The 9,951-nt window shown below is 42.2% G+C and overlaps 1 protein-coding gene across 5 annotated transcripts in view; it reads right to left on the bottom strand.

Moving 5' to 3' along the window:
- Positions 1-9,429, bottom strand: part of SORCS1 (sortilin related VPS10 domain containing receptor 1) — a 553,983-nt gene extending 544,554 nt beyond the window's left edge. For all 5 annotated transcript variants that reach the window (XM_042460820.1, XM_042460822.1, XM_042460821.1 and 2 more), the window contains exon 1: positions 8,820-9,429. In XM_042460820.1, coding sequence (XP_042316754.1) covers positions 8,820-9,335 — 516 coding nt within the window. In that variant the 5' untranslated portion in view covers positions 9,336-9,429. The remainder of the gene's footprint in view (positions 1-8,819) is intronic.
- Positions 9,430-9,951: the final 522 nt, after the last annotated feature.

The following is a 9,951-nucleotide window of genomic DNA, read 5'->3' as shown; positions in this document are numbered from 1 at the left end:
ATGATGATGATGATGATGATGATGATGATGATGATGATGATGATGATGATATTGATGTCCAAGGTGAGCAAGGAATGGTCTTTCATATATTTCTAACTCACATTCTTTGACCCACCCACTGTGTGTAAGCCTGAACATTTTGTACAGGGTATCCATTTTGTACACGTTGCCCTCATCCAAAATGCTAGAGACTAGATGTGTTTCTGAGTTGGGATGGTTCAGAGTTTGGAATATAAATAGTGTAGTATGTACCTGTACTGTATTGGCAAGCCTGGAGACATGAAGCTGGAAAGAGACACAGCTGGAGAGAGAAGCCAAAGGAGAGAAGTAAGGCTCTGTGAAATGGTGGGTGGTATAGATTTGCACCAAGCACTATTCTTGGATTCCTGCTGTTCTAAAAATCTTCATATCTCTCACCAGACATGTCTTTTTCCATCCTCACAAAAACAGTACAGGTACATAATATGCTAGAGGCCTAAATACCCTAAAGGCACAATTTCCTGTTTGATCTTGGAAGCTAAGCAGGGTCAGCCCTGGTAAATACCTGGATAGAAGACATATTTCAGAGAAAGGAACTGAAGAAACTACCTGAGTATTTTTTAGTCTAAGAAAACCCTATGAAACTTATGGGTTCACCATAAGTCGACAGTTGACTTGAAGGCACGTACACATACGCTCATATTATGCTATTTGTGTTTCAAAATCCAAATCCAAAATATTCCAAAATCAAACCCTTGTTGTTAATACTCAAAAATGTTAGTGCTCAAAAAGTTTCAGGTTTTGGAGGGTTTTGGATTTTAGATTTCTGGATGAGGGGTGCTCAGCCAGTAATATCATTCATGGATGTCTCTTTTAACTCTTATTCTAGATTCTATTTGTTTAACATGAATTCTGTAGTTGTGAAAACCCCACCATTTTGATATCTCTATGAATTAATCTTTCACTGCGAAGCATCTTTATCTTAAAATATACAAAGTGACAGCTTTCAAATGTGCAGCTTTTCTACAGCTGAAAAACCTGTAAATTGCTATCTTACTGCTTTAGACCCTTAAACAGTTACAACTTGCTGTCTTACAGAAAAGACATGTCATAAATTACATTCCACAGTAGAGATTAATGTTCTTTTGCTAAAGTCCACTATGAAAGCATAATCATACAAAATAACAGATTCATCCTATTAGCTGTCAGAGTTACAGTTTTCTTTCCTGATAGGGGATATGCATCTTTGTTGATTGCATACCTGGCAGAAATTCTATAGGTACACTTTTCCCCAACTTTAAAAGATTATACACTTTAAATTTCCACCTATTTATACTGCTTTTGTACGCAAAGATAATATTTCTTCAAAGATTTCTTTGATGCTTTGATGCATCAAGGTTGCCATTTTGGCACTTAAAGGATAGGAGAAGAGGGCATCTTATGAACTGATAAAACACCATAAAGCAAAAGTAAGGGTAAACTGTCAGTTCTCACAATGGAGAGATATAAACACTGGGGCCTCCCAAGAACCCATTAGTGAGATCAGTGATTTATAATGTATTCATAAAAAATCTAGAGTTAGGGGTGCACAGTGGAGAATCTATGTTGGCGATGGCACTAAATTATAGGATATTTTAAAGAAAGTTTGTAAAGAGGACTTTGGTGTCTTAGTGTGAAGGAAACTATCCAAGGTCCTGAACCTCATTTGGAGACAAGGATCAGCTTCTTGGATAACCCCTTCAAAATTTTGACTGGAATGTGGACTGGATTCACTGCCTCACTGCCATGAAAGACACCAGGCACATTCCAGTTACCATACTTGAAGTACTGTGTACAGTTCTTATTACCATAACCGGAAAATAATACTGTATCTCTCTAAGAATTAAGAAAAGAGCAGTCAAGAAGATCAAGAGTCTGGAACAATTATGACATTTGGGATAGATTAATTGGGGGAAAAGGTGAAAGAGACAAATTCAAGGTAAATAAAGTTATGCATGGTTTGCCAAAACCTCAGGTCACTGACAGTGAATGAGAAGAGATTTTGGACAGATAAAATACTTCTTTATATTGTCCATGGTTAAAAGGTGGGCTTTGCTACCATAAGAGGTAGAAAGTACTGCTTGTGGATTTCTCATTGGAAACTGCTTGGGCCCTATGGGTCAGACACAGAATGTCTGACTTGGGCCCAAAACAGATGGGCTGAAAGCGCCGTGCTGGCACCAAAATTAGGGTTCCAGAGTGTGTGGCAACAGCACTTTCTGGAACCCTAATATGTATGGGCGGTGCCATCTTTATGTGGCACCGTCCATATGTGGCACGTGTGCGTGACACAAGCAAGGCATCACATTTGTACCACGGGGTGCCACACATGCATCTTGGACACATCACAGTGCACCAAAAAGAACCCAGTTTTTCCAGGTTCTTTTTGGTCCAGAGGGACGCTATGCAGTTTGGCTGCTGCTACATCCCTCCAAAGGGAAACTGGGCACCTCCAGCCTGTCCCTTTGAGGCGGTCTGGATTGGCCCTATGTAAGCTTTGACTTCATGGCTCTTATTATATTTTCATTCTTTACCCAAACCCCCGCCTGAATTTGAGGTATTTTAAAAAATGTGCATGGATACTAATGCCAGCCCATGGTGTGTGTGTCTGTGTGGGCATGTGCCCTCAAATTGCCTGTTGGCTTAAGGTGACCCCCCCCCATGAATTTTGTAAGATTTTCTTAGGCAAGGAATACTCGGAAGTGTTTTTGCTAGTTCCTTCCTCTGAAATAGTATACGAAACCTGGTATTCATAGAATCATAGAATCATAGAGTTGGAAGAGACCGCAAGGGCCATCCAGTCCAACTCCCTGCCATGCAGGAAATCCAAATCAAAGCATCCCCAACAGATGGCCATCCAGCCTCTGTTTAAAGACCTCCAAGGAAGAAGACTCCACTACACTCCGAGGGAGTGCATTCCACTGTCGAACAGCCCTTACTGTCAGGAAGTTCCTCCTAATATTGAGGTGGAATCTCTTTTCTTGTAGCTTGCATCCATTGTTCCGGGTCCTGTTCTCTGGAGCAGCAGAAAACAAGCTTGCTCCCTCCTCAATATGACATCCTTTCACATATTTAAACAGGGCTATCATATCACCTCTTAATCTTCTCTTCTCCAGGCTAAACATCCCCAGCTCTCTGAGTCGCTCCTCATAGGGCAAGGTTTCCAGACCTTTCACCATTTTAGTCGCCCTCCTTTGGACACGCTCCAGTTTCTCAATGTCCTTTTTGAATTGTGGTGCCCAGAATTGGACACAATATTCCAGGTGGGGCCTGACCAGTGCAGAATATAATGGCACAATTACTTCTCTTGATCTAGACACTATACTTTTATTGATGCAGCCTAAAATTGCATTGGCCTTTTTAGCTGCCGCATCGCACTGTTGACTCATGTTCAACTTATCATCTACTTGGACTCCTAGATCCCTTTCACATGTACTTTCATTCAGCAATGTTCATTTGTAATCTTCCACTCAAGTATAGCATAACCAACTTGATGAGTCAATGTAGCATTCTCTCAGCAGAAAAACTGAATTTTCATTCCCATAGAAATTCTTTTAAAATACATAGAACTAGTGACCCATTATTGAATCAGTGGAGTTTGTTCATATGTGTGGGCCTTCAAGTCACTGCCAAGATCACACAGGATCCTATACACACAGTAATATTTACCCATTTATACCACAGTTTTCTGAATTTCTCAAAACAGCTGGCCACCATGCTTGGTGGCTTCCATGGCAGTGAGATAATGAATCTGCTTTGAGTTTGAGTTGAAACTTTAATCCAGCTATCTGTGATACTGACACCTATTCCCAAAATAGGTTCAACATCTTCAATAGATCCTTTAGACTGCCCCCATCCCAATACATATGAACAAAGACATATTTTCTTTATTAGTATTCCACAGATGCATCCACACTGCACAATTATAGCAGTTTGTCACTATTCTAACTGGCGTGGCTCCATCCTCCAGAATCCTGAGATTTGTAATTTGATGAGATACTTAGAATTCTCTGCTAGAGAACAACACTCTCCAGACCTGCAGAATTAAAATTATCTGACAGAGAATTCTAAGTAAAGTATCAAAATACACACCCCAAGATTTCACATGATGGAACAATAGCAGCTGTAGTGGTATCAAAGTGTTATATTTGTGTAGTGTGGACACAACCCATCTCTTTCACAGCTCAATCCCAGCTTCAAGTAAAACATTATATTTTATAAACTTTACTATTTAAATGCATTGGAAGTGCTAGAAAATATCCAGATAAAGAGAAAGTTTGATAATTTGAGACACTGTATGAGCTAATGTTAAGGCTGCATCCAAACTGCAGAAATAATCCAGGTTGACATCACTTTATCCTCCATAGCTCAATGTTATGATATTCTAAGAATGGTAGATTTGTGTGACATTTAGCCTTCTCTATGAGTGAGCTCTGGTGCCACAACAAACTACAAATCCCAGGATACCATAGGATGGAGCCATGGCAGCTAAAGTATGACAACTTGTATTATTTCTGCAGTGCAGATGCAGTTCTAGACAAGATATGGGACTGGATATAGGAGGTTGGAATAAATGAAGCCATCATATAGTGGTTGCCAAGACATGATATGGGATTGTATATAGGAGGTTGGAATAAATGAAGCCATCATATGGTGGTTGCCAAGACATGTCATGGTAACAGTGGTCTGGATCCCAGACTAAAAGGCAAGGTGATAAATAAGAAGAAAGTGTGTGCTCTAAAAGACAACCATATTCTAGCTTATAACCATATTCTAGGTGGCACTACCACAATTACTGGTGGTTGTCATACTACAGATTACTTTTCTATGCCATCATGGTTATAACTGCTGGTGTAGAGTTGAAATTATTACTCTACAATTTACACAAACAACTGGAAAAATGGTTGAAGACATACCTCAAGAGAAGATCCCTGCACATAAAATTAGCAGACCTTTCAGAAGAAGAAGAATCCAAAAATATATTTCATTTTCAATTCTTGACACAACTGAAAACTCTGGGCAAGATGCCATTGACTTGCAGTTTAAAAATAAAGTCATATAAAACTATAGAACTATAAAACTGTGGGTTCATAAAGAGTCCTTGCTTTCATCAAATATAATGGTTTAACACCAATTTCATTTTCTGCATTGACAAACTGTCAAGTAAATGGCAAGCGAAGGGTGATTCCTGTAGGTTTTGCATATCTAGAGCAAAAGACCACATCCATACAATACCAGCATACTGCAGTGTGATAAATGTATTGTGAGCACACATGAGGAAAGGCTTATATCAACTGTGTGGCAGGATGTTCAAACACAAGCAAGCTGTAAAGGACATGGCTGATTAACTGAAGAACTTTTCTGTACTCACTTTGAACAAGGATTGCCATAAAGGTAAATGGGAAATGGAGCATTTTATAATTGACAATAGAGTAATGATCAGAATTCTATATTGTTTCCATCTAAAAATCTTCACCATAATTCCTCTATTCTACAACTTTAGAGTGCCCAATGGAGGCTTTTAAACCTACTTTAAGTTGTAAGTCATTGCCAAGGTCATGAATCATGCTAAAACAGTGAGAAACTTTTGCCAATCAGTTTGAAAAGTCTACAATTCAAAGTGAACAATTCATTTTAATCCAAGTATATCAGACATCCAAAAGTCAAAAAGAGAAGAAAAAGGAAGGTCCCAAAACACATACAAGGGGTGGGTATGGTTTTTGTTTTTTTTTAATTGCTTGCTTTTGATTTAAAAGTCCCTAAAAAGTCTATATAATTATGGTCTAGTCAATGAAATCTGGCTCCTATTGAAATGATGACAAGAGTCACATGAATACAGAATGTGTAAACTCATATTTATACTCATGTTTTCAAAAAGGAATGGATTGTGGTCAGATCACTATTTCATTTTTTCTGCATTTAAACGCCTAGTAAGACATAACTAAAAGTTAGAGACCCAAGGACTGCTTTGAAAAGGAGCATGCAAGTTTAAATGTACTGTTTTGAAGAAAGAACTAACCACTCCAGAAACAAGAATCAGATTTCCCTCTTTTGTTCTTTTGATGCCTCTTATATTCCTTTGGCTCACTTTACCTGGTCACTAAGAACCAGTTCCCACGGATCTGCATTATACCCCAGCCTCTATCGTGTTTATTCTTTAAAAGTCCAGTTTAGACCCAACACTGCTGTGAAAGAAATCGGCTCTGTTTATCTGAATAAAATCTTCAGTAGAGTGGCATAAGAGATATCAGAAAGGTAGAACTGCGTGGTTTTACAAAAAGACACTATATTAGAATCAAAAGGAGCTGGGTCAATGTGGGTGAGAGAAACTGTCTCATTTAAACACCACAGCGATGAAGCAAAGAATAACAGGTGAACAGACATCCCCTTCCTGAAAGTTTAGTCTCATTTTTATATCAAGGGACACTTGAACTCCCTCAAGGGAACTAATGGTACATTGTGAACCACTCTTCAGTTGCAAAGCTGAGCTTTTTAGTGTGGTCTGAGTGAAAAGAGTTGGGGACAAGCTTGAGGGAGAGGGTACAACCAGCATCCCCTTGATCAAAACTCAACCTTATTTGCCTGTGACACAAACTATTAAAGCTAAGAGACGATAAACCGCTAAGAAAATAGAAACTGAGAGAGACACTTTCTACACCAGCATCCCAGTTCAGGAGACACAGTTCTATACATTTTCCAAAATCCCTTGGCACTTACATAGGTACTCAGACGCAAGAGGAAAAGAAAAGTCAACACGCTCATGGGTAGAAAGGGCAAAAGCAGGGTTGCTGTTTCTACTATAAAGAGGTAGAAAATGGACACACAAAAGATGAGACAGGGATATGCCACAGAGACGCTTTGCCTCACACTACTCCTGTCAAAGCCTTCCTACTTCATCTCTACTACTTTGCCACACTTGTGCCACTTGGCACACGGCACAGCATGGCATCACAGGACTGACATAACTGGCACTTTTCATTCTGCTGGGAAAGAACTGAGGAACATCCCTCCCCTTCTGCAGAAGTGAGCACCTTTGATCCCAGGAATCTCAAAAGAAGCCTTTTCCCATTCATGGCACAAAATGTGACAGACTCCTTGCAACTTTCCTCACTCTTTCACCATAACTCATTGATTCCTAGATGCTTTGATAGAATCTGAATCACGGCTGACCCAAAAGTCCATCCAGTAACACTGACCTGGGTAGCCCTGTGAAAGTGATATAACAACAGCAATACCAATAGCCTGCCTTTTTCTCAAACAGACTATATTTTTTAAAAAAACATGGTATGCATGTGTGTGTGTGTGTGGGTGTGATAGGAGTTTATCACACGAAGGAGATCAAGAGTTTATCCCATGAATATCCCGGGACAATTGCATAATTACATGAAATGATTTCACATGGCATTACACAAAACCCGCCATTAAAGTGGCCACAAAGAAGCATTAGTATGCATCTTTTTACTTTCGGGATTTCAGTGACAATGCCTTTCTGATATCGCTTTATTGATGCAATTGCATGTGAATCATTCGCACCATTTTTGCTTTATTTGCATGATGTTTTAAATGTGCTTTAAGCTCTCTTTCATGCCGAATTTAGCCCCAGTGTGATAAACTCCACAGTCGGAAGCTTAAACAGTTCCCCTGACCACTGCTTCCCCTCCCCTACATTTTTGCTAATAGTTTCAACCTGGAATCATAAAATCATAGCACTGGAAGAGACCACAAGGGCCATCCAGTCCAACCCCATTCTGCCATGCAGAAACTCTCAATCAAAGCATCCCCGACAGATGGCCATCCAGCCTCTGTTTAAAGACCTCCAAGGAGGGAGACTCCACTACACTCCAAGGGAGTTTGTTCCACTGTCGAACAGCCCTTACTGTCAGGAAGTTCCTCCTAATGTTGAGGTGGAATCTCTTTTCCTGTAGCTTGCATCCATTGCTCTGGGTCCTGTTCTCTGGAGCAGCAGAAAACAAGCTTGCTCCCTCTTCAATATGACATCCCTTCAAGTATTTAAACAGGGCTATCATATCACCTCTTAATCTTCTTTTCTCCAGGCTATGATGATACAGAGACTCTCCTTTCTGTGTGTGTGTGTGTGTGTGTGTGTGTGTGTATATATATATATATATATATATGATCAATAAATATTTATACATAAATTTATATATTTTATCTATTGACCACTTCTATATTTCTTGGTAAATTTTCCAACTCCCATGGGAAATGAAAATACACATCAAATGACTTGGGGATGCTGTTCTATTTATCCCATTTGTCATCCTAGAACCCAAAGATCAGGAGGAGGAAAGGAGGAGGAGGAGGAGGATTAATAGTAGCAGCAGTAGTAGCAGTAGTAGTAGCAACATGGATGCACACATGTGCGCGCTTGCATTTTGATGCACCAAGATGCTGTTAAGTGGCGCTGGAAACTTTTCTGCCACATGGAGGCACTTTTCAGACACGGCAAACAGAGGAGTTGTTTCCAACAACAACAACAACAACAACAAATGAAGAGAAACCAGCAAGTGAAGACAAACTCCTCCAGAGTGAGCACCTTCCACACTACGGAAACGATGTGGCTAGAGCCCACTTTAAGTACCTTGGCTCCCTGCGATGGAATTCTGGGAACTGCAGCTGGTTATGGCAGACGAGTGAAACTGCAATTCCCAGAATTCCATCACAGGGAGCCAAGGTACTTAAAGTGGGCTCTAATCTCATCATTTCCACACTGGCTGCATCCCTAGGTCTCCCCATCTACCCCCTTGACCCCTGTTATCCCGCTTTCGACTCGGGTTACTCACGCTGCTGTTGTGTCCGGACCAATGGACCATGGCCTGGTTGTGGGCCGAGTCCCCCGTGAGGGCGAAGGTGGTGCTGGTCAGCTTGAGCTCCTCGGCCCTGAAGCGCGTCCCTTTGGCCTCCCAGGGCTCCGGGGGCCGGGCCTCGCCGCCGCCTCCTCCTCCTCCTCCTGCGGCTGCTTCCAGGGGGGCTCCTCCTCGGGGCTCCCGGCTCTGCCGCCTCCTCCTCCTCCTCTGCCTCAGGGGCTCCGAAGTGCTGGCTTTGGGGGGGAGCCCCGGGGGCCGACTCCTCAGGGCTGGGGCTTCCTCCAAGTGGACAGAAGATAATAATCCCGGCGGAGGCGAGGAGGAGGGCAGGCGCTGCTGCTGCTGCTGGGGCTGGAGCTGCACCTGGCGCCAGTGGCAAGAGCGGCAAGTGAGGTCTGCCCCGATGAAGCCAAAAGTGAGGATGAAGAGCCAGGTCCGGGCGGCCAAGGGAGCCCCCAGCCACGCCGGAGGCCAGGCAGGAACTTGGCCCATGGCAGTCCAAGGAAAGAAGCAAGCAAGGAGCCCTTCCCAGAGGGGAGCCAAATGGGAAGGGAGCCGAGGAGGAAGAAAGAGAGAGAGAGACTGAAGGGAGAGAGGGAAGAGGCGCGTACGTGACTGAGAGTGTGTGTGTGTGTGTGTGTGTGTGTATAGAGAGAGAGAGAGAATGTGTGTGTGAATATATATATATATATATATATATATATATATATATATATATACTGTATATAGTGTAAGTGTGTGTGTGTGTGCGTATAGTATGTCTAGATGCTAGATGTATGTCTGAATGTGTGGGTGGCAATCTATCTGGGGTATTTCTACCCCGAAAGGGATTCCGCGATAACTCCACAGAAGTTTCCCAGATGCGGTTGGCGCGGGAAGAAGAAAAGGCACACAGAGGCAGACACAGCTCCTTTCTTCTCTTCCTTTCGGACTTTCCCTTCTTCTTCTTCTTCTTTTCTTGCCCTTCTTTCTCCCTTCCCTCCAAAAGCCGGCCTCGCAGATGGAGCTTTTTTGCGAAAGGCCACCGCCAGCAGCCCCGCTCTCGGAGGGAGGAGCTGCAGGGGAAGGCAGGCAGGAGGCAGCCCAAAGAGGGAAGGAGGAGGAGGCA

This window comes from Sceloporus undulatus, chromosome 3, assembly GCF_019175285.1.
Source record: "Sceloporus undulatus isolate JIND9_A2432 ecotype Alabama chromosome 3, SceUnd_v1.1, whole genome shotgun sequence".
In the NCBI taxonomy this organism is placed as follows: domain Eukaryota; kingdom Metazoa; phylum Chordata; class Lepidosauria; order Squamata; family Phrynosomatidae; genus Sceloporus; species Sceloporus undulatus.
This window is presented reverse-complemented; position numbering and strand designations above follow the sequence as displayed.